Source organism: Myxine glutinosa, chromosome 5 (genome assembly GCF_964187855.1).
Source record: "Myxine glutinosa chromosome 5, kmMyxGlut1.1, whole genome shotgun sequence".
NCBI classification, from domain to species: domain Eukaryota; kingdom Metazoa; phylum Chordata; class Myxini; order Myxiniformes; family Myxinidae; genus Myxine; species Myxine glutinosa.
The window spans coordinates 203,460,076-203,485,630 of NC_136265.1; the positions used below are offsets into that span (position 1 = coordinate 203,460,076).

Below are 25,555 nucleotides of genomic sequence, written 5' to 3' on the forward strand. Positions count from 1 at the left end.
GCGGCCCCGGCAGGCCGTTTGTTTTGACGTTCCGTGACAGGCCCCGCACCCCCACCTCTGGGCCGACCGGGCGACCGGAATGAATCCCGGTGTCCCGATCCGAACCTTCAGAGCGGGCCGGCTGGGGAGTGCCAAGCACCCCGTACCTGCACTTTCCGTCCCTGCGGTCCCAAATACCGGAACCACCCGAATACCACTTTATTTTGACAAAATGAGGTGCGGCCTACAGCCTTAGAAAACCAGTCCTATATAAGTCAATACCTCCAACGATACAGGCTCGCATTCGTGCCGCGTGATGTGGTGACGTCATCGCGCTTTCACCTTAAAAGACTTATTTGATACAAGTTAATATCTTGATATAAGCCTTAGAAAACCAACCCTATAGAAGTCAAATGGTCCAATAAAGGGTGATGGGAGGGTGATGGGAGGGTGATGGGAGGGTGATGGCAGGGTGATGGGAGGGTGATGACAGGGTGATGGGGGAGGGTGATGGGGCCTCCCTATAGAAGTCAGTACCTCCAACGACACAGGCGCGCATTCGTGCCGCGTGACGTGGTGACGTCATCACACTTTCACCTCAAAAGACCCATTTGATATAAGTTAATATTCTGATATAAGCCTTAGAAAACCAACCCTATATAAGTCAATACCTCCAACGATACAGGTGCGCATTCGTGCCGCGTGACGTGGTGACGTCATCGCGCTTTCACCTCAAAAGATTTATTTGATATAAGTTAATATTTTTAATAACTCGGTCAATATCAGTCCGAATTTCGCCAAATAAAGGTTCCCGTTATCCACAGATACCCCTGTATCCTCCTAGAGGCGAAGTCAGGATGAATTTCGCAAAAAATAAAGTCCTTCGGCAACGAAAATTTAACATGGGGCTTTCCTATGTAACTTTACCCCGAGGTAATTCCACCAAAAATCCCCGAAATTTCGCGGGTCCCGTCCTATTGAGTGTTAAGTTAATCTAGCACCTGCAAAATCTGAAAACAGCATTAAGATCCAAGTCCCCGTTCACTCTCGAGGGCCTCCAAGAGCAAATCGCATATATTCCTAATGGAAAAAAAAAAAAAAAAACCCCGGAGTTCCTAAATCCCAAATCCCATGCCATCCGATGTCAATCCATATATCTATACCTCACTACGAACGTTATGCATCTAATGATAAGCATTAAAACCATCAAAAAATATTTTGTAACCACTTTATTTAACAAAATGAGGTGCGGCCTAGCATCTAGTCGAGACCAAGTCACCCAGGCCGACCACCCATTCCGACCCCAAATTCCTCATCGACGATAACTAAACAATACAGACCAATCAGCCTGCTCCCAATTATCAGCAAAGTCATGGAATCCATCATTGCTTCGGATATGAAATCTTTCCTCTTCTCCAATGGCTTGATCTCTGATCATCAATTTGGTTTCAGACCAGGTCACTCTACTCTGGACATGCTGCTTCTGCTGTCTCAACAATGGATGGAGGTCCTGAATGCCAAACAGGAAATCAGAGCTGTCTCCCTTGACATATCAAGGGCCTTTGATACGGTCTGGCACCCAGCTCTGCTCACCAAACTCTCCTCCTATGGTATCCATGGAAATCTCCATGCATGGCTTGCGGACTTCCTCTCTGGCCGTAGTCAACGTGTGGCCCTGAATGGATTTCTCTCATCTCCCCTTCCTGTTCAGGCTGGAGTTCCCCAAGAAAGTGTGCTGGGCCCTGTGATTTTTCTGGTCTTTATCAATGATCTCTCTGACTCTCTGGAAAATCCTCTCTATCTCTTTGCTGATGACTCCACTCTCTGCCGCTCCATTCCTCTTCCCTCAGATAGGCAGTCTGCAGCCTCCTCACTCTCTGAAGACCTGGACAAAATCACAGACTGGTCAAACAAGTGGAACATGTCTTTCAATCCTGCCAAATCTCACTCTCTTACTATGTCTCTCCGAAAAGATCGACTGGACAACCCTCCCATCTACTTTCTCAACAATCCTCTCCAAGAAGTTCTGTCACTCAAGCTTTTGGGTCTCACTATCTGCCATGATCTTTCTTGGGAAAACCACATTTCCAAGCTGGCCTCCAAAGCCAGTCGCCGACTGGGCATCCTCCGTCGTGCGAAGTCCTTCCTCGGCACACCTGAGCTCCTCACCACATACAAGGCTTTCATCCGCAGCTCAATGGAATACTGTTCTCCCCTATGGGCTGGTGCTCCTGCCTCACACCTGGCTCGGCTTCACGCTGTTGAATCCAAAGCTTTCAAAATCATTGGAATCTCCCGCGATGAAGCTATCTCTGAGGGCCTTTCACTCACTCACCGCAGGCAGGTAGGTGGTCTTTCTGTCTTCTACCGACTCCTCTCCGGCCTTGCTCCCCCAGCTCTCTCCGTGCTCTGTCCCCCAAATATTCCTACAGGTCGCACAAGATCTGCCAGCAACCCTCTGATGGTTAAACTGCCGAAATCTCGGCTCTCTGCTCACCTTCACTCTTTCATTCCTCTTTTCTCCCGCCTGTGGAACAAACTCCCACACTCCCTTCAATCCCTCTCCTCCCTCCAGGTCTTTAAAACAGCTGTTCACCACCATCTCTTATCTTCCCCCATCCATAACCTTGATCTTTTCTACCCCCACTAATTCACCCCAGATCCACCTTGTTTGAAATTCCAACTTATTTCCTGGAAATCCTGGCAGTGTCCATATGTTTATACCTCTCCCACCCCCCCCCCTTCACATGCCTCCCCCCCTTCACATGCCTCCCCCCTTCACATGCCTCCCCCCCAAAGCCCTCTCCCTCCCACAGATCTCTCGATGTCTCCATGTCTCTCGGTCCCTGCTCTCAAATGTTGTGTTTGTGTCCTTCCCCCTCTCTCCCCATCTTGTCTACCGCTCCCGGTGTTATTTGTTTTATGTGTCTGTTTGTCTTTCTGTGTGATTAATTTTCGCTCTTTCACGAGCCTCGATCTTGTATACAAAAAAAAAAAAAAAAAAAAAAAAAAATTATATGAATCGCACCGTACATACCTCCTTCTAGATCTTGTTCTTGTCTTGCTATTCTCACTCAGCTCACCCTATCACGACTGAGTCCTCTCAGCTCTTCCAAATGTCGTCCGCTCCGCCTCGTGTCCAGTCCAACTCCGAGCTCTTCTTCTTCGAAAGACCTTCGACACTCATGGCGGGGGCGTGATGACGTCACTGCGCTTCAGTCTTAGAAAACTAAGGGCGTGATGACGTCACAGCGCTTCAGTCTTAGAAAACTAATTTTTATATAAGTTAATATTTTCAATAACTCCTAGAGGCGAAGTCTTAGAGAATTTCGCAATAAGAAATAGAGTCCTTCGGCGACGGAAATTTAACACGGTGTTTTCCTATGTAACTTTACCCTGAGGTAATTTTACCAAAAATCCCCGAAATTTCACGGGTCCAGCCCTATTGAGTGCCTGCGGCCTCTCAAGTCCCTTCACAGAGTCGGGCTAGAGTCAAGCTCAAACGGGTTTTCTTTCCCCTCTGATTCCGCCAAGCCCGTTCCCTTGGCTGTGGCTTCGCTGGATAGTAGATAGGGACAGTGAGGATGTCGTTCATCCATTCATGCGCGTCACTGTTTAGATGACGAAATGAATGAGTTCATTCATTTTCGCTGCATGATTTTTCGGGTGACACCGTCACAATTTCGGTCTTCGAGGCCGGCCGATAGGCACAGTGTGACCGGAAGGGACGAGGTTCTCCTGACTACGTGGCCCTTGACTTGGTTTGTCCGCACAATGTGGGCGCTTTCAGGATGAACTTTAGCCGGGGAGCGTTTGGGCGCCCCAGTCTGATACTGCCGCCCACGCGCAGAACAACTTGTGAGTGCACGTGGGTCCCGGCGGTCCCACTGGCCTAGCGCTACCATGTTTAGACAGCGACCTCCGTCCCCGGGCACCACGTCTGACTCTCTTATTCAGGGAGCATGGCGACGTGGGCACGGTAGGACACCCGCGGAGCCCCGGCGGACCGGGGACGCACGAGCCTACGCATTATCGTGCTACGGCAGAATCAACGGCTTCGGCCACGGCCGAGCCGATACTCGGCCCGGTCGCCCGGAAATGAACTGGTTCGACGCCCGCGCTAGAGAGGTCGCGGGCGACTGAGATGTATTAACAAATTAGTTAATTAATTTGAGACGTCCAATTTCTAGTGTTTGGAAATTTGGAAGAGCTTGACCCTAGCCTTTCCCTTGCGAGGGCAAGGAGGAACTTAACACTTGACACTTAAGCTTAGTTTGAAGTACACCCTGCCAGCGCTCCCGGTGGGACGGCAGGGCAACCAGAAGGGACGAGGTTCTCCTGACCACGTGGCCCTCGATCTGGGAAGCGAGAGGCATTCCATTAGTGGACGCGCCCCTCACGCCCGACTTTTGGGCGGCCCCGGCAGGCCGTTTGTTTTGACGTTCCGTGACAGGCCCCGCACCCCCACCTCCGGGCCGACCGGGCGACCGGAATGAATCCCGGTGTCCCGATCCGAACCTTCAGAGCGGGCCGGCTGGGGAGTGCCAAGCACCCCATACCTGCACTTTCCGTCCCTGCGGTCCCAAATACCGGAACCACCCGAATACCACTTTATTTTGACAAAATGAGGTGCGGCCTACAGCCTTAGAAAACCAGCCCTATATAAGTCAATACCTCCAACGATACAGGCGCGCATTCGTGCCGCGTGACGTCATCGCGCTTTCACCTTAAAAGACTTATTTGATATAAGTTAATATCTTGATATAAGCCTTAGAAAACCAACCCTATAGAAGTCAAATGGTCCAATAAAGGGTGATGGGAGGGTGATGGCAGGGTGATGGGAGGGTGATGGGAGGGTGATGGGGGAGGGTGATGGGGGAGGGTGATGGGGCAGGGTGATGAGAGGGTGATGGGAGGGTGATGGGAGGATGATGGGGGAGGGTGATGGGAGGGTGATGGGAGGGTGATGGGAGGGTGCAATAATCCGGTGCAATAATCGAAAACCGATTCAAAATGGCCCCTCGCTACGATTTTCCACGATCACATTTTATTTTCACCACTTCAAATCGACCGAATTTCACCAAATAAGATACCACATTCGATGCACTGATGTCATTTTTACGGCAAAAGTGAAAACAGATTTTAATTTGGAAATAAAACGAAAGCGTGCACAATGGACCCATTCGTGCCGCGTGACGTGGTGACGTCATCACACTTTCACCTTAAAAGACTCATTTGATATAAGTTAATATTTTGATTTTGACCATCTATAGGACTTCGGGTGACACCGTCACAATTTCGGTCTTCGAGGCCGGCCGATAGGCACAGTGTGACCGGAAGGGACGAGGTTCTCCTGACCACGTGGCCCTTGACTTGGTTCGTCCGCACAATGTGGGCGCTTTCAGGCTGAACTTTAGCCGGGGAGCGTTTGGGCGCCCCGGTCTGATACTGCCGCCCACGCGCAGAACAACTTGTGAGTGCACGTGGGTCCCGGCGGTCCCACTGACCTAGCGCTACCATGTTTAGACAGCGACCTCCGTTCCCGGGCACCACGTCTGACTCTCTTATTCAGGGAGCATGGCGACGTGGGCACGGTAGGACACCCGCGGAGCCCCGGCGGACCGGGGACGCGCGAGCCTACGCGTTAGCGTGCTACGGCGGAATCAACGGCTTCGGCCACGGCCGAGCCGATACTCGGCCCGGTCGCCCGGAAATGAACTGGTTCGACGCCTGCGCTAGAGAGGTCGCGGGCGACTGAGATGTATTAACAAATTAGTTAATTAATTTGAGACGTCCGATTTCTAGTGTTTGGAAATTTGGAAGAGCTTGACCCTAGCCTTTCCCTTGCGAGGGCAAGGAGGAACTTAACACTCGACACTTAAGCTTAGTTTGAAGTACACCCTGCCAGCGCTCCCGGTGGGACGGCAGGGCAACCAGAAGGGACGAGGTTCTCCTGACCACGTGGCCCTCGATCTGGGAAGCGAGAGGCGTTCCATTAGTGGACGCGCCCCTCACGCCCGACTTTTGGGCGGCCCCGGCAGGCCGTTTGTTTTGACGTTCCGTGACAGGCCCCGCACCCCCACCTCCGGGCCGACCGGGCGACCGGAATGAATCCCGGTGTCCCGATCCGAACCTTCAGAGCAGGCCGGCTGGGGAGTGCCAAGCACCCCGTACCTGCACTTTCTGTCCCTGCGGTCCCAAATACCGGAACCACCCGAATACCACTTTATTCGACAAAATGAGGTGCGGCCTACAGCCTTAGAAAACCAACCCTATATAAGTCAATACCTCCAACGACACAGGCGCGCATTCGTGCCGCGTGATGTGGTGACGTCATCGCGCTTTCACCTTAAAAGATTTATTTGATATAACTTGATATTTTGATATAAGCCTTAGAAAACCAACCCTAAAGAAGTCAAATGGTCCAATAAAGGGTGATGGGAGGGTGATGGGAGGGTGATGGCAGGGTGATGGGAGGGTGATGGCAGGGTGATGGGAGGGTGATGGCAGGGTGATGGGAGGGTGATGGCAGGGTGATGGCATTTTATTTTCACCACTTCAAATCGACCGAATTTCACCAAATAAGATACCACACTCGCTGCACTGATGTCATTTTTACGGCAAAAGTGAAAACAGATTTTAATTTGGAAATAAAACGAAAGCGTGCACAATGGAATCATTCGTGCCGCGTGACACGGTGACGTCATCGCATTTCCACCTTAAAAGACTTATTTGATATAAGTTAATCTTTTGATATAAGCCTTAGAAAACCAACCCTATAGAAGTCAGTACCTCCAACGACACAGGCGCGCATTCGTGCCGCTTGACGTGGTGACGTCATCACACTTTCACCTCAAAAGACCCATTTGATATAAGTTAATATTCTGATATAAGCCTTAGAAAACCAACCCTATATAAGTCAATACCTCCAACGATACAGGCGTGCATTCGTGCCGCGTGACGTGGTGACGTCATCGCGCTTTCACCTCAAAAGATTTATTTGATATAAGTTAATATTTTGAATAACTCGGTCAATATCAGTCCGAATTTCGCCAAATAAAGGTTCCCGTTATCCACAGATACCCCTGTATCCTCCTAGAGGCGAAGTCAGGATGAATTTCGCAAAAAATAAAGTCCTTCGGCAACGAAAATTTAACATGGGGCTTTCCTATGTAACTTTACCCCGAGGTAATTCCACCAAAAATCCCCGAAATTTCGCGGGTCAGGTTCTATTGAGTGTTAAGCTAATCTAGCGACTGCAAAATCTGAAAACAGAATTAAGATCCGAGTCCCCGTTCACTCTCGAGGGCCTCCAAGAGCAAATCGCATATATTCCTAATGAAAAAACCCCGGAGTTCCTAAATCCCAAATCCCATGCCATCCGATGTCAATCCACATATCTATACCTCACTACGAACGTTATGCATCTAATGATAAGCATTAAAACCATCAAAAAATATTTTGTGACCACTTTATTTAACAAAATGAGGTGCGGCCTAGCATCTAGTCGAGACCAAGTCACCCAGGCCGACCACCCATTCCGACCCCAAATTCCTCATCGACGATAACTAAACAATATATTATATGAATCGCACCGTACATACCTCCTTCTAAATCTTGTTCTTGTCTTGATATACTCACTCAGGCTCACCCTATCACGACTGAGTCCTCTCAGCTCTTCCAAATGGTGTCCGCTCCGCCTCGTGTCCAGTCCAACTCCGAGCTCTTCTTCTTCGAAAGACCTTCGACACTCATGGCGGGGGCGTGATGATGTCACTGCGCTTCAGTCTTAGAAAACTAAGGGCGTGATGACATCACTGCGCTTCAGTCTTAGAAAACTAATTTTTATATAAGTTAATATTTTCAATAACTCCTAGAGGTGAAGTCGGGATGAATTTCGTAATAAAAATAAAGTCCTTCGGCGACGGAAATTTAACCCAGCGTTTTCCTATGTAACTTTACCCTGAGGTAATTTTACCAAAAATCCCCGAAATTTCACGGGTCCAGCCCTATTGAGTGCCTGCGGCCACTCAAGTCCCCCCACAGAGTCGGGCTAGAGTCAAGCTCAAAAGGGTTTTCTTTCCCCACTTATTCCGCCAAGCCCGTTCCCTTGGCTGTGGGTTCGCTGGATAGTAGATAGGGACAGTGAGGATCTCGTTCATCCATTCATGCGCGTCACTGTTTAGATGACGAAATGAATGAGTTCATTCATTTTCGCTGCATGATGTTTCGGGTGACACCGTCACAATTTCGGTCTTCGAGGCTGGCCGATAGGCACAGTGTGACCGGAAGGGACGAGGTTCTCCTGACCACGTGGCCCTTGACTTGGTTTGTCCGCACAATGTGGGCGCTTTCAGGATGAACTTTAGCCGGGGAGCGTTTGGGCGCCCCGGTCTGATACTGCCGCCCACGCGCAGAACAACTTGTGAGTGCACGTGGGTCCCGGCGGTCCCACTGGCCTAGCGCTACCATGTTTAGACAGCGACCTCCGTCCCCGGGCACCACGTCTGACTCTCTTATTCAGGGAGCATGGCGACGTGGGCACGGTAGGACACCCGCGGAGCCCCGGCGGACCAGGGACGCCCGAGCCTACGCGTTAGCGTGCTACGGCGGAATCAACGGCTTTGGCCACGGCGGAGCCGATACTCGGCCCGGTCGCCCGGAAATGAGCTGGTTCGACGCCCGCGCTAGAGAGGTCGCGGGCGACTGAGATGTATTAACAAATTAGTTAATTAATTTGAGACGTCCGATTTCTAGTGTTTGGAAATTTGGAAGAGCTTGACCCTAGCCTTTCCCTTGCGAGGGCAAGGAGGAACTTAACACTTGACACTTAAGCTTAGTTTGAAGTACACCCTGCCAGCGCTCCCGGTGGGACGGCAGGGCAACCAGAAGGGACGAGGTTCTCCTGACCACGTGGCCCTCGATCTGGGAAGCGAGAGGCGTTCCATTAGTGGACGCGCCCCTCACGCCCGACTTTTGGGCGGCCCCGGCAGGCCGTTTGTTTTGACGTTCCGTGACAGGCCCCGCACCCCCACCTCCGGGCCGACCGGGCGACCGGAATGAATCCCGGTGTCCCGATCCGAACCTTCAGAGCGGGCCGGCTGGGGAGTGCCAAGCACCCCGTACCTGCACTTTCCGTCCCTGCGGTCCCAAATACCGGAACCACCCGAATACCACTTTATTTTGACAAAATGAGGTGCGGCCTACAGCCTTAGAAAACCAGCCCTATATAAGTCAATACCTCCAACGATACAGGTGCGCATTCGTGCCGCGTGAAGTGGTGACGTCATCGCGCTTTCACCTTAAAAGACTTATTTGATATAAGTTAATATCTTGATATAAGCCTTAGAAAACCAACCCTATAGAAGTCAAATGGTCCAATAAAGGGTGATGGGAGGGTGATGGGAGGGTGATGGGAGGGTGATGGCAGGGTGATGGGAGGGTGATGGCAGGGTGATGGGGGAGGGTGATGGGGGAGGGTGATGGGGGAGGGTGATGGGGGAGGGTGATGGGGCCTCCCTATAGAAGTCAGTACCTCCAACGACACAGGTGCGCATTCGTGCCGCGTGACGTGGTGACGTCATCACATTTTCACCTCAAAAGACCCATTTGATATAAGTTAATATTCTGATATAAGCCTTAGAAAACCAACCCTATATAAGTCAATACCTCCAACGATACAGGTGCGCATTCGTGCCGCGTGACGTGGTGACGTCATCGCGCTTTCACCTCAAAAGATTTATTTGATATAAGTTAATATTTTGAATAACTCGGTCAATATCAGTCCGAATTTCGCCAAATAAAGGTTCCCGTTATCCACAGATACCCCTGTATCCTCCTAGAGGCGAAGTCAGGATGAATTTCGCAAAAAATAAAGTCCTTCGGCAGCGAAAATTTAACATGGGGCTTTCCTATGTAACTTTACCCCGAGGTAATTCCACCAAAAATCCCCGAAATTTCACGGGTCCCGTTCTATTGAGTGTTAAGCTAATCTAGCGACTGCAAAATCTGAAAACAGAATTAAGATCCGAGTCCCCGTTCACTCTCGAGGGCCTCCAAGAGCAAATCGCATATATTCCTAATGAGAAAAAAAAAAAAAAAAACCCCGGAGTTCCGAAATCCCAAATCCCATGCCATCCGATGTCAATCCATATATCTATACCTCACTACGAACGTTATGCATCTAATGATAAGCATTAAAACCATCAAAAAATATTTTGTGACCACTTTATTTAACAAAATGAGGTGCGGCCTAGCATCTAGTCGAGACCAAGTCACCCAGGCCGACCACCCATTCCGACCCCAAATTCCTCATCGACGATAACTAAACAATATATTATATGAATCGCACCGTACATACCTCCTTCTAGATCTTGTTCTTGTCTTGATATACTCACTCAGGCTCACCCTATCACGCTGAGTCCTCTCAGCTCTTCCAAATGGCGTCCGCTCCGCCTCGTGTCCAGTCCAACTCCGAGCTCTTCTTCTTCGAAAGACCTTCGACACTCATGGCGGGGGCGTGATGACGTCACTGCGCTTCAGTCTTAGAAAACTAAGGGCGTGATGACGTCACTGCGCTTCAGTCTTAGAAAACTAATTTTTATATAAGTTAATATTTTCAATAACTCCTAGAGGCGAAGTCTTAGAGAATTTCGCAATAAGAAATAGAGTCCTTCGGCGACGGAAATTTAACACGGTGTTTTCCTATGTAACTTTACCCTGAGGTAATTTTACCAAAAATCCCCGAAATTTCACGGGTCCAGCCCTATTGAGTGCCTGCGGCCTCTCAAGTCCCTTCACAGAGTCGGGCTAGAGTCAAGCTCAAAAGGGTTTTCTTTCCCCACTGATTCCGCCAAGCCCGTTCCCTTGGCTGTGGGTTCGCTGGATAGTAGATAGGGACAGTGAGGATCTCGTTCATCCATTCATGCGCGTCACTGTTTCGATGACGAAATGAATGAGTTCATTCATTTTCGCTGCATGATTTTTCGGGTGACACCGTCACAATTTCGGTCTTCGAGGCCGGCCGATAGGCACAGTGTGACCGGAAGGGACGAGGTTCTCCTGACCACGTGGCCCTTGACTTGGTTTGTCCGCACAATGTGGGCGCTTTCAGGATGAACTTTAGCCGGGGAGCGTTTGGGCGCCCCAGTCTGATACTGCCGCCCACGCGCAGAACAACTTGTGAGTGCACGTGGGTCCCGGCGGTCCCACTGGCCTAGCGCTACCATGTTTAGACAGCGAACTCCGTCCCCGGGCACCGGCACCTACTCCCGGAAGTTTGAGAGATCAGCAGTGCCGGGCACGGTAGGACACCCGTGGAGCCCCGGCGGACCGGGGACGCGCGAGCCTACGCGTTAGCGTGCTACGGCGGAATCAACGGCTTCGGCCACGGCCGGGCCGATACTCGGCCCGGTCGCCTGGAAATGAGCTGGTTCGACGCCTGTGCTAGAGAGGTCGCGGGCGACTGAGATGTATTACCAAATGATTAATTAATTTGAGACGTCCGATTTCTAGTGTTTGGAAATTTGGAAGAGCTTTACCCTAGCCTTTCCCTTGCGAGGGCAAGGAGGAACTTAACACTTGACACTTAAGCTTAGTTTGAAGTACACCCTGCCAGCGCCCACGGCGGGACGGCAGGGCAACCAGAAGGGACGAGGTTCTCCTGACCACGTGGCCCTCGATCTGGGAAGCGAGAGGCGTTCCATTAATGGACGCGCCCCTCACGCCCGACTTTTGGGCGGCCCCGGCAGGCCGTTTGTTTTGACGTTCCGTGACAGGCCCCGCACCCCCACCTCCGGGCCGACCGGGCGACCGGAATGAATCCCGGTGTCCCAATCCGAACCTTCAGAGCGGGCCGGCTGGGGAGTGCCAAGCATCCCGTACCTGCACTTTCCGTCCCTGCGGCCCCAAATACCGGAACCACCCGAATACCACTTTATTTTGACAAAATGAGGTGCGGCCTACAGCCTTAGAAAACCAGCCCTATATAAGTCAATACCTCCAACGAGAGGGTGGTGGGAGGGTGATGGCAGGGTGATGGGAGGGTGATGGGAGGGTGATGGCAGGGTGATGGGAGGGTGATGGGAGGGGGATGGCAGGGTGATGGGGGAGGGTGATGGGGCAGGGTGATGGGGCAGGGTGATGAGAGGGTGATGGGGGAGGGTGATGGGAGGGTGATGGGAGGGTGCAATAATCCGGTGCAATAATCGAAAACCGATTCAAAATGGCCCCTCGCTACGATTTTCCACGATCACATTTTATTTTCACCACTTCAAATCGACCGAATTTCACCAAATAAGATACCACATTCGATGCACTGATGTCATTTTTACGGCAAAAGTGAAAACAGATTTTGATTTGGAAATAAAACGAAAGCGTGCACAATGGACCCATTCGTGCTGCGTGACGTGGTGACGTCATCGCGCTTTCATCTTAAAAGACATTTGATATAAGTTAATATTTTGATATAAGCCTTAGAAAACCAACCCTATAGAAGTCAATACCTCCAACGACACAGGTGCGCATTCGTGCCGCGTGACGTGGTGACGTCATCGCGCTTTCGTCTTAAAAGACATTTGATATAAGGAAAAAACAGGTCTTATTCGTTTATTTGTTGTTCTTTTTGTTCGTTCGTTCTTCGTTCGCGATCACGCGATCACGTGGTTAGAAATGTATAATCTCTCCCCTGAACAACTATTTTCTCTCATATATTATAACACCCTTTTCTTCTTTTCCTACAAAAGGATGCTTTCGTCTTGCTCACCAAATCTATTCATTCCCAAAAATATATATGTAATACCATCTCTTACAGTTCCTCCTTTCTACATTCCCTAAACTATCCAGAACTCCACCCCTCCTCCAGTGTCCTCAAACGTATTTTTGACTCGAAGGTCTCAAACGCATTTTGCAAAAAATGTTCGTTTCCCATGAATCGTACACTTTTCAAAATCCAATCTCACCCCTCCCCTCCAAATCCTCCCCATCACCCATCCCTTTCAAATCTCCCCCCTTGCCCCTTCCCTCCCCTCCCTCCTAAACTCCCCCCACACCCCTCCCCGCCGAGACTCTCCCTCGCTCCTCCCCTCCGAGACTCCCCTCTCACCCCTCCTCCTCAAAGCATCCTCCCTGCTTCTTCCCCCTTCCAACTTTCACCTTCATCTCTCGCAACCTTCTGCCTCGCTCTTCCCCCTCCTCAAATAACACCTCACTGTGCCTCACCCAATCTCCATCAAACCTTTTGTCCGCCCCATTCTTCCCTTTCTCCAAGCTATTCTGAAATCTCTGAAATGTCTGACACACCTTCAACAGCTCTCCCTACCTCTTCCTCCTCTTCCACATCTTACCCTACCCCCCCCCCTGTTCTGGACCCGATGCTCCCCCTTCCTCTTCATTAACGGTATGGACCTCAAACATCCGGGGCCTTCGCTCAAACTTGACTGACCTCTCCATACAGGTTGCTTCTGACAAACCAGATGTGATCTGCTTAACAGAAACTTTCCTCCTTCATGATGTCTCTGATGCCTTGGTATCTCTCCCAGGTTACTCCCTCCTCCGGTATGATAGACCTGAGCCTCGTCCTGGAGGTGGGGTTGCTATCTTAATAAAAAAAACTCTCTTCCTCACTCGCCCTCCACTGCCCTCTCTCCACCTCACCCCCAGGAATACCTTTGGCTACGGCTTCCCCTTCGCTCCCACCTTTTGTTCATATGTGTGTTGTACCGTCCACCAAACAGCGATGACTCCATCTACATCTCACTGTCTGATAATATGGACCAACTTCTATCTACCCATCCCAACTCTCTCTTCCTCATATGTGGTGATTTCAATTGTCACCATGCCAGTTGGCTGGGTGTGGGTACCTCTCTCACCAGCCATGGCTCTTCAGCAAAGGACTTCTGCGACTCACTGGGACTGACACAATCTGTCAATTTCCCGACCCAGATCTCAGTCAACGGAGCATCTTCTCTTCTGGATTTGGTTATGACAAACTTCCCTGAAAATGTCTGCTGCTCTTCTTCTGCTCCAATCGGCTCATCTGATCATGTGCTTGTCAAAGTGAACATCTCTCTGACCATTCTCAGAGAGCCTCCTCAGCGTCGACGAGTCTGGCATTTCACTCAGGCCAACTGGCACGGTCTTCAAGCAGCCATCAATCATCTGGACTGGTCTCCCATCTCTACCGCCTCTGACATCAACTCATCCTGGGAATTCTTTCAAAGTAAATTGCTCTCTCTCATGCACAGATTTATCCCATCTCGTCTTCAGTTGTCATACCCTTCCTCCCGTCCATGGTACACGGAATCTTGTGGTGAGGCTGTTGCCCTGAAACAACTTGCTTTCGTCTCCTGGAAAGCAAATCCAACGGAAGGAAATCTAATTTCCTTTCACAAAGCCCAAAACAAGTGTGTGTCCACCCTCAGGAGAGCCAGGAAACAATATCTCACCATTCTCAAGACCGAACTCTCTTATCTGTCTCCCTCTTCCAAATCCTGGTGGCGTCTGGTCAAATCTGTTTCTGGTGTTTGTTCCCCCTCCATCCCCTCCCTCACCTCAAACGGCTTAACGGCTGACTCCGCACGTGAAAAAGCTGAATGCCTCAACTCTGTGTTTGCCTCTAAATCTTGTGTCCCAAACCCATCCCTCTCTGTACCCACCGTACCCAGTCGTACCCAGCTGCTCCTGGACTCTGTGTCCTTTCCTCCTGACAAGGTGGAAAAGTTTCTGTCAACCCTCGACTCTGATTCTGCAACTGGTCCTGATGGCATCAGCCCACGGGTCATAAAATCATGTTCTTCTGCTCTTTCACTCCCTCTTTCTGTTCTCTTCACCCTCTCCTTTGCTCAAGGTCATCTGCCATCTGCTTGGAAATCAGCCAACATCACTGCTTTGCACAAAAAAGGTGCAAAAACAGATCCCAGCAACTACAGACCAATCAGCCTTCTCCCAATTATCAGCAAAGTCATGGAATCCATCATTGCTTCAGATATGAAATCTTTCCTCTTCTCCAATGGCTTGATCTCTGATCATCAATTTGGTTTCAGACCTGGTCACTCTACTCTGGACATGCTGCTTATGCTTTCTCAACAATGGATGGAGGTCCTCAACGCCAAACAGGAAATTAGAGCTGTCTCCCTTGACATTTCACGTGCCTTCGATACGGTCTGGCACCCTGCTCTGCTCACCAAACTCTCCTCCTTTGATATCCATGGAAATCTCCACGCATGGCTGGCGGACTCCACGCATGGCCCCCTTCAATCAGCCTCCTCACTCTCTGCAGACCTGGACAAAATCACAGACTGGGCAAACAAATGGAACATGTCTTTCAATCCTGATAAATCTCACACTCTTACGATGTCTCTCCGAAAAGACCGACTGGAAAACCCTCCCATCCACTTTCTGAATCATCCTCTCCAAGAAGTTCTGTCACTCAAGCTTTTGGGTCTCAATATTTGCCATGATCTTTCCTGGGAAAACCACATTTCAAATCTGGCCTCCAAAGCCAGTCGCCGACTGGGCATCCTCCGTCGTGCGAAGTCCTTCCTTGGCACACCTGAGCTCCTCACCACATACAAGGCTTTCATCCGCAGCTCTATGGAATACTGCTCTCCCCTCTGGTCTGGTGCTCCTGCCTCACACCTAGCCCGTCTTCACGCTGTTGAAACCAAAGTGTTCAGAATCATTGGAATCTCCCGCGATGAAGCTAACTCCAAGGGCCTTTCACTCACTCACCGCAGGCAGGTTGGTGGTCTTTCCGTCTTCTACCGACTCCTCTCTGGCCTTGCCCCCCCAGCCCTCTCTGGGCTCTGTCCCCCAAATATTCCTATAGGTCGCACAAGATCTGCCTGCAACCCTCTTATGGTTAAACTGCCAAAATCAAGACTTTCTTCTCACCTTCACTCCTTCATTCCTCTTTTCTCCCGCCTCTGGAACAAACTCCCTCACTCTCTTCAATCCCACTGCACCCTCCAGGTCTTTAAAACAGCTGTTCACCACCATCTCTTATCCTCCCCCATCCAAAACCTTGATCTTTTCTACCCCCACTAATTTCGGTCCCCTTGTGTTATATACCTCTCCCCCCCACCCTCCCCCTCCCACGCCTCCTGCCCCCAAGCCCTCTCCCTCCCACACTTCTCCCTGCTCTCAAATGTTGTGGTTGTGTGCTTCCCATTCTCTCCCCATCTTGTCTTCCGCTCCCTCATTTTTGTGTGTTTTGTTTGTCTGGTTGATTTGTTTGTGAAATAAATGTTAGCTCTTTCACGAGCCTCGATTCAGTATACAAAAAAAAAAAAAAAAAAAAAAAAATGTGTTGTTCACCTTGAAGGAATGTGTTGACAGAATGGTGCTCTTCAATCAGGTACACAGTCATTGGAATTACATGTGGTAGGAATTTAACAGAGATGATTTTTAACACAAACAATACAATACGTTAAACAGAATTTACGGATACAATACGGATACAATTACGGATACAATTACGGATACAATTTACGGAATACGGATACAATACGTTAAACAGAATTTAACAGAGATGAATTATGATGCATACACATTCCTTCAAGGTGAACAACACATCCGCAGATGGCGCAGACCCATCGGCCGATGGGTCTGCATTGTCATTTCTCGTGCATCCACAGATGGGTCAGACCCATCGGCCGATGGGACCGATCCACAGATGGGTTCCAACATATATTATGCACATCGAATCCAGGAGGCAGTAATTGCGCGGTAAATTTGAATGCGGTTAGAACCGATAAATTCGGCTCGGAGACATTTCGGCGCATGCGTGAAGCTGATAGAATCGGCTCGGAGACATTTCGGCGCATGCATGAAGCTGATAGAATCGGCTCGGAGACATTTCGGCGCATGCGTGAAGCTGATAGAATCGGCTCGGAGACATTTCGGCGCATGCGTGAAGCTGATAGAATCGGCTCGGAGACATTTCGGCGCATGCGTGAAGCTGATAGAATCGGCTCGGAGACATTTCGGCGCATGCGTGAAGCTGATAGAATCGGCTCGGAGACATTTCGGCGCATGCATGAAGCTGATAGAATCGGCTCGGAGACATTTCGGCGCATGCGTGAAGCTGATAGAATCGGCTCGGAGACATTTCGGCGCATGCGTGAAGCTGATAGAATCGGCTCGGAGACATTTCGGCGCATGCGTGAAGCTGATAGAATCGGCTCGGAGACATTTCGGCGCATGCGTGAAGCTGATAGAATCGGCTCGGAGACATTTCGGCGCATGCATGAAGCTGATAGCATCGGCTCGGAGACATTTCGGCGCATGCGTGAAGCTGATAGAATCGGCTCGGAGACATTTCGGCGCATGCGTGAAGCTGATAGAATCGGCTCGGAGACATTTCGGCGCATGCGTGAAGCTGATAGAATCGGCTAGGAGACATTTCGGCACATGCGTGAAGCTGATAGAATCGGCTCGGAGACATTTCGGCGCATGCGTGAAGCTGATAGAATCGGCTTGGAGACATTTCGGCGCATGCGTGAAGCTGATAGAATCGGCTTGGAGAGTTTTCGGCGCATGCGTGAAGCTGATAGAATCGGCTCGGAGACATTTCGGCGCATGCGTGAAGCTGATAGAATCGGCTCGGAGACATTTCGGCGCATGCGTGAAGCTGATAGAATCGGCTCAGAGACATTTCGGCGCATGCGTGAAGCTGATAGAATCGGCTCGGAGACATTTCGGCGCATGCGTGAAGCTGATAGAATCGGCTCGGAGACATTTCGGCGCATGCGTGAAGCTGATAGATTCGGCTCGGAGACATTTCGGCGCATGCGTGAAGCTGATAGAATCGGCTCGGAGACATTTCGGCGCATGCGTGAAGCTGATAGAATCGGCTCGGAGACATTTCGGCACATGCGTGAAGCTGATATAATCGGCTCGGAGACATTTCGGCGCATGCGTGAAGCTGATAGAATCGGCTTGGAGACATTTCGGCGCATGCGTGAAGCTGATAGAATCGGCTTGGAGAGTTTTCGGCGCATGCGTGAAGCTGATAGAATCGGCTCGGAGACATTTCGGCGCATGCGTGAAGCTGATAGAATCGGCTCGGAGACATTTCGGCGCATGCGTGAAGCTGATAGAATCGGCTCAGAGACATTTCGGCGCATGCGTGAAGCTGATAGAATCGGCTCGGAGACATTTCGGCGCATGCGTGAAGCTGATAGAATCGGATTGGAGACATTTCGGCGCATGCGTGAAGCTGATAGAATCGGCTCGGAGACATTTCGGCGCATGCGTGAAGCTGATAGAATCGGCTCAGAGACATTTCGGCGCATGCGTGAAGCTGATAGAATCGGCTCGGAGACATTTCGGCGCATGCGTGAAGCTGATAGAATCGGATTGGAGACATTTCGGCGCATGCGTGAAGCTGATAGAATCGGCTTGGAGACATTTTGGCGCATGCGTGAAGCTGATAGAATCGGCTCGGAGACATTTCGGCGCATGCGTGAAGCTGATAGAATCGGCTCGGAGACTCCAGAGGGTTAAAGGTGTCATTTTAATTTTGCTCGTTGTTTATGTCACTACTATTGCCATTGCATTCAGTGATATACGGGAATTACGATTTACGAGTAACATTAGTAAAAAAAAACATTACTAAGGATTCTGTATTGTCTGGTATGGGAGGAGGTCCATGGGGGGGGGGGGGGGGGGAAGTGACACCGTGTGTTACCGCACTGCGTGACACCAACCCTAGTGACGCCACTGCATTCACCCACCAGCATACACTACTCACAATAAGTTAGGGATATTGTGGGAGTTCGTTTTTTTAATAGGGGTCAGGGTATTGAAATCAAGAATGCTGTGTTTTTTCACACTCATTAATAACCATAGAATTAGGACCAACAACTTTTTTCAATATAATTAATACACAAAATCAACCACACCGAAGAACCTGCCAATATCCCTAACTTGTTGTGAGTAGTGTATATATGAACCCCCTCCCCCCCCACTCCCCTACTCCCCTTCCCCCCTCCCCCTTCCTCCCCTTCCCCCCCTTTCCCACCCTCCTCCCCTCTCTTTCCCCCCTCCGCCCTCCCCTCCCCCGCCCGGCAACGTCGGGTACTTCTGCTAGTTGCTTATAAAGGAATACTGATTCGCTTCTAAATTAGGTTTGATCTATTTTAAAAACAAGATGTTTTTCTCTTCACTCAACAAAAAACACGAATATATTGTCAGTTTTAAAGTGAGAAGTGTCGTCCTCTGTCTGTCTGCCTGTCTTTTCGTGTCGAGATCCATCCATTCCATTGCCGTTGGCTCGTCCTGCTGTAATAAATTGTTCTTATTTCGGAAGTCCACGCATCCAAAGGGAAAATGATTCAAGCATCTCTTACTTATATTCGGAGAGGATGGTAAAAATGTGAAGAAAACGTAGGTGAAACAAAATGTGCTGCAGATCAGAAGCAGGGCAAGGACCCTCATCCACCCGATGACATTTCTGGTAGTTTCACCACGACCTCTCATCCTGGTTAGTTGAGTTGTCATATTCCTTCATTAACGCTATTCACTCGTCTCTACAAACAAAAAGAAGAGAACAAGTACAGATGCATTAAAAGTACACTGCCCCCATGCCAAATAAATAAATAAATAACATATCCTCCAGCGCGCAACATTGCTGGAGCACTTTAGGCACCCGGCGATGCTGCCCTGCAGCACATGGAGCTGGAATTGGGAGAGAGCGGTGTGCACTAAATGATTGATTAATTGCCTAATAAAAATAGAGTAATCATAAAATAATTTATTTCTTAATCAATTGGCTAATAGAATACCTAAACCAGCACTGTTTGATCTGAATCTGTAAGTTTGTAAAAATTAATTAATCAATTAATCGAAAAATTTAACAAATAATCGAATAATTAATTTATCAATAAATCCAAAATACCCTTTATAGCCAAATCACTTGGTCACTGTCATGGCCAAGTACAAACTTCCTAGGCCAAAAAGTGTCTCAAATATTGCCCAGATGAGAAAGAAAAGAAATAAATAATTAATAAATTGATAATAATTAAGTAATTAATAAATTAATTGACTAATCAAAAAATAAACGACGTTATTCATAGAATACTTACCCCAAGCAGTTGACTTGGTGCGAGCCAACTCTTCTGTTTTGCAAGGGTTTTTACGGCGTAGCCCATAGGGCAAAGCCATCTAGAACAATGTTTGTGCGTCTGTATGTCCCCTCAAATGTATACCAGTCAGAGCTGAGAATCTGGTCACATGGCAGGGTGATGCGTTACGTCTGATGTCATTACAGCAGTACGGCGGCTGACTCTCCACACACCGCCATTTTGATTCCAATTTCGTTCAGGCCGAACATGTCGTCGAACCTGTTATATATCACAATCGCCATGCTCTACCTTCACGTTTTTCATTGTGTGAAACACAAACAAATTGTTAAAACCGTTTGTTAAAATGATCATCAAATATCGAAAGCATCGGCGTTATGTCTTCCCAACAAAACGGTAGTGTCCGTAGATTCAGTAAACAGCAACAGGAACGAGAATCAAGAGGTTTTCTTTATTCGGCATTTTCTCTCTTCTGCACATGCGCACCTTTCCTCCATTAGCCCCCAATCACGTGGTACCCCGAACCAACAGACACAGCAAATGCCCCCCCCCCCCCACTTTAAATCTTACAACAAATAGGTAGTTCATCATTAAGATCACTGCACTCGTCTGTCATAGAAACCAGATAACACAATCACATTAAACCGTTTATCATTTCAGGTGATTTCAGGTGATTTTCTTTCATTAAAGCTATTCACTCGTCTCTACAAACAAAAAGAAGAGAACAAGTACAGATGCATTAAAAGTACACTGCCCCCATGCCAAATAAATAAATAATGAAACAAATGGCCAGGAGTTTGTTCAGGTGATTTCCCAAACCAACCTACAATTAACTCAGTTTCACAAATGTTAGATTAGAGGGGTCAAAAAAACAAATTTCTCATCCAACCAGGTGGTAGGCAAATACACAGACTCAGCATTGTTCAATTAGTCTTCGCGTTTTCTTCCTTTCTCAAACCGGAAATCTTCTGGACTCGCCAACCCAATGAGGTAGTTGACCAGATGATGGGGAAGGCACGGGTTCATCCACAACCGGTTCCGGGTTCCCAAATTGATCAACCCGTGGAGAAAAAAATCGAGTCATCAAAATGCTGATCGGAAAGAACAGCTCATTCAACAGGTGGTGTAAATGGAATATACATTTTCTGACTCCACCTCCCAACAAGACCAGTTGGAGACAAGGGTCCAGAAAGCGAGACTGGGAATTGGTCGGGGCCCCCCATTTCACCCCTGGGTTGTAAACATGAAGGGGTGGTCACATTCCGGGGACGTAGTTGTTCTTCATGTCTCTTCCACACCAACCCGTTTACTTGCACATCCTAATTTATTGGACTAATGACCCGAAATATAGTCCCAGGAACCCAGCTCAGACCTTTTCCAAAATTTCGCGCAAACACGAGTTGACCCTGCTGGAACTTTGGGACATGTCCGAGGTTCTCTTGGAACACCTTCACTTGTTGTTTGGTTTGGTTAGCTCTAAGAGCACTGAGCCTTATTCGAGGTTGTCTGTTCATTAACAGTTCTGAAGGTGATTTCCCAAACGAGGTGGGCGTGGCCCTGTATGTCAACAGGAATCTGTCCAGTTTGGATTGTACCAGCTCTCCGGTATCTCCAATTTTTTTCATTTTTTTCTGAAAAATGACCGACATAACGTTCTGCCAAACCATTCGTAGCAGGGTGTCCTGGGGCAGTCAGGGTATGTTTAATGTCATTTGTCATGAGAAACTCTTGGAACCCGGCGCTGGTAAATTTGCTGCCGTTATCAGTCACAAGGGGTTCCGGCAGACCAAAAACACGGAAAACATGTCGAAGGCTTTGAATAATGGTCATGGCCATGGTGTTCACCAAGGGAATTATTTCTAAGTACTTTGAATAAGCGTCTACCAGAACCAAAAACATTTTCCCTTTAAAAGGGCCCTCCAGGTCTAGAGGAAGTCGTTTCCAGGGACCGGCAGGCCAAGACCACGATGCGGGCTGGCTCCCCGGCGGAGCCTTCGCATTCTCCTGACACATTACACACGATTTCATGGTGCTTTCAATATCCTTGTCGATATTTGGCCACCACAGGTATCTCCTGGCCATTTGTTTCATTTTTACCATGCCTGAATGTTCAACATGTAAATCAGTGAGTAGAATCTGCTGAAGCGATGTGGGAATAACCATTGACAGTTCCACAGTACAATATCCTCTTCCACAGAAAGGTCCAGCCTTTTGTTGTGATAAGGCCAAATCACCTCCTCCGGATTCTCATTCCAACCATGTTTTGTGAAATTAAGTACCTTGCAGAGAACTGGATCCTTCTTTGTTTCAACCGCGACGATAGCGGCATTCACAATTTCATCATTTTCACCAGAAATACCTCCACAGTCACTCGTTCAGGATTTGTAGGATGACCCAGTATGGGTTTTCATGAGAGGAAATCTGCATAAACGTTTTTCTTGCCTGTGATGAACTGTATGGTGTAGTCATAAGCGGCCAACAGTAAGGACCATCTCTTTATCCTTGCTGACGCTAACTGTGACACGGGTTTGTGCTCGCTAAACAGTTACCAGAGGCTTATGATCTGTCATTAGCGTGAAATGTCTCCCCAGGAGGTATTGCCGAAACTTTGTCACTCCAAAAACTATTCCCAATGACTCCTTCTCAATCTAGGAGTATTTTATTTCCACGTTGTTCAGAGTTCTTGATGCGTAGGCCACCGGCTCTAACTCACCCTCTGGGCTGGGTTGAAGTAGGACTGCCCCTACACCCACAGAGGATGCGGCCGCCTTAAGGACCAAGCAGGCATGAGGGTTGTAATGACGTAGTACGTGACTGGAACATAAAGCAGCTTAAATTTTTTCAAATGAGTTACCCTCGGCCTTTCCCCATTTCCATTTCACCTCCTTTTTTAGTAGCTTGTACAAAGGAGACATGATTTCGGAAAAATCTGGAACAAAACGACGAAGGGAAATTTGCAAGGCGAAGGGAATGACTAATTCAGCCACGTTTTCGGGAACCCCTGCCTGTTGGACAGCTTCAAGCTTCTGTTTTGTCGGGAACACCCATGCAGCCGAAATAACAAATCCAACATACTCAATCTCTTCCAGCATGAGGTGGGACTTGTCATGTTTTAATGTAATTCCGTTTTCCTCCAGCCTTTTTAAAAAACCTGTGAAGGTTTTTTAAATGGTTGTCATCACTCTCTCCCATCACCAGGATATCATCAATGTATACGCAGCACCTGGGAAGGTCTTTTAGCAAATTCTCCATGGTACGTTGAAAAACTGGAACGGCTGTTTACGCCAAATGAGAGCCATCGGTACTGGTACAGGCCTTGGTGTGTATTTACCGTAGTGTACTTTCTGCTCCCAGGGGTCAACTTTAATTGGTGGTAAGCTAGGGACAAAGCAAGCTTCGTATACTTCTTCCCACCAACAAGTTTGTTTAACAGTTCTTCCAGTGTAGGTACTGGGTATTGTTCCAACTCGGAATATTTGTTTATGGTGCCAGAATAATTACCACAAATCCGCAACTGGCCATCCTGGTTTAATGACCGGCACAATGGGTGAGGCCCATTCTGAGTACCGAACTCTCAATGACCCCATCCTTTTCAAGCTTGTCCAAAGCCTGGTCAACCAACCATCATCATCTCGCGAGATCTTGTCGGCGATGGCACGGTTTTTTCGAAGCTGTACATGCTCTCCATGCTTTTGAAGTTAAGTAATTGTTCACAATTGTATTTTTGTCTAAACTGTATTTATCTTTCGGTGTGTGTACCTATAGTGTGTCCCGAGGAAGATTCTCGGTGTTAATCTTTCATACCTGTATGAAAAAAATCGTCGGTTATTTCGTGCCGGGTTTTTTGCGCCTAGTACCTTGTTTCCTACCTTGAGGCTTCATTTTCTCTCACTGGTCGATTGTGGTCCATTTACTTTCATTCTCAGTTTTTCCCAGTCTTTTCACCCCAATACTTCCTTGTTTAAAATCTAAACTAAAAAAAAACAAAAAAACAAAAACATTTACTTCTCTGTTCTTATTCGTTGTTCTCATTCGTTTATTCGTTGTTCTTATTCGTTCGTCCTTCCTTCGACCACGTGTTTCACCCCCATTTCCCCAGATAGTTTTCACTGTTCAATTTAAAAATGTTTAATCTTTCCCCTGAAGTGCTGTATTCTGTCGTATATGATAACACCTTTTTCTTCCTCTTCGTTAAAAGGGTGCTTTCGACTTGCTCACCAAATCTATTCATTCCAAAAAAGATTCCATCTCTCACAGTTCCTCTTTCCTTCATTCCCTAAACTCACTTGCACTCCACCTCTCCTCCCCCCCCCCCCCACCCCCCTCCAGTGTCCTTAAACGTATCTCTGACTCAACGGTCACAAGAAACTCATTTTGCAACAAATGTTTGTTTCCCATGAATCGTACACTTTCTAAAATTCAAACTCACCCCTCCCCTCCAAATCTTCCCCACACCCCTCCCCTCCTAGACTCTTCCTTGCCCCTCCCCTCCAAAACTCCCCCCTCACCCTCCCCTCCAAGTCTCCCCCATCCCTTTCAAACCCCCCCTTGCCCCTTCCCTCATAAACTCCCCCTAACCCCTCCCCTCATAAACTCCTCTCACCCCTCCCCTTCAAATCTCCCCACCCTCATTTTCCTCCATTTCCCACCTCTCACCCCTCCTCCTCAAAGTGTCCTCCCCGCTTCTTCCCCCTTCCAACTCTCATCTCCATCTCCCCCAACCTTCTGCCTCGCTCTGCCCCCCCTCAAATAACACCTCACTGTGCCTCACCCAATCACCATCAAGCCTTTTGTCCGCCCCATCCTTCCCTTTCTCATAGCTATTCTGAAATCTCTGACACACTTTCAACAGCTCTCCCTACCTCTTCTTCCTCTTCCACATCTTAACCTACCCCTCCCCCCCCCCCCTGTTCTGTATCCGATGCTCCCCCTTCCTCTTCATCAACGGAATGGACCTCAAACATCCAGGGCCTTCACTCAAACTTGACTGATCTCTCCATGCAGGTTGCTTCTGACCAACCAGACTTGATCTGCTTAACAGAAACTTTCCTTCTTCATGATGTCTCTGATCCCTTAATATCTCTCCCGGGTTACTCCCTCCTTCGGTATGATACACCTGAGCCTCGTCCTGGAGGTGGGGTTGCTATCTTTATCAAAAACTCTTCATCACTCGCCCTGCACTGCCCCCTCTCCACCTCACCCCCAGGAGTACCTTTGGCTACAGCTTCCCCTTCGCTCCCACCTTTTGTTCATATGTGTTCCGTACCGTCCTCCAAACAGTGATGACTCCATTTACATGTCGCTGTCTGACAACATGGACCAACTTCTATCCACTCAACCCAACTCTCGCTTCCTCTTATGTGGTCCCTTCAACTGTCATCATGCCAGCTGGCTGGGTGTGGGTTCCTCTCTCACCAGCCATGGCACGTCAGCAAAGGACTTCTGCAACTCATTGGGACTGACACAATCTGTTAATTTCCTGACCCTGATCTCAG

At 48.8% G+C, this 25,555-nt stretch overlaps 1 protein-coding gene across 1 annotated transcript in view; it reads right to left on the reverse strand.

Moving 5' to 3' along the window:
* The window catches only part of LOC144888215 (galactoside alpha-(1,2)-fucosyltransferase 2-like), a 142,096-nt gene extending 122,651 nt beyond the window's left edge, over window positions 1-19,445 (reverse strand). The window contains exon 1 of the mRNA XM_078779377.1: window positions 19,329-19,445. Within this exon, the coding sequence (XP_078635503.1) occupies window positions 19,329-19,416 (88 nt within the window). The 5' untranslated portion in view covers window positions 19,417-19,445. The remainder of the gene's footprint in view (window positions 1-19,328) is intronic.
* Between the last annotated feature and the right edge of the window lie 6,110 nt (window positions 19,446-25,555).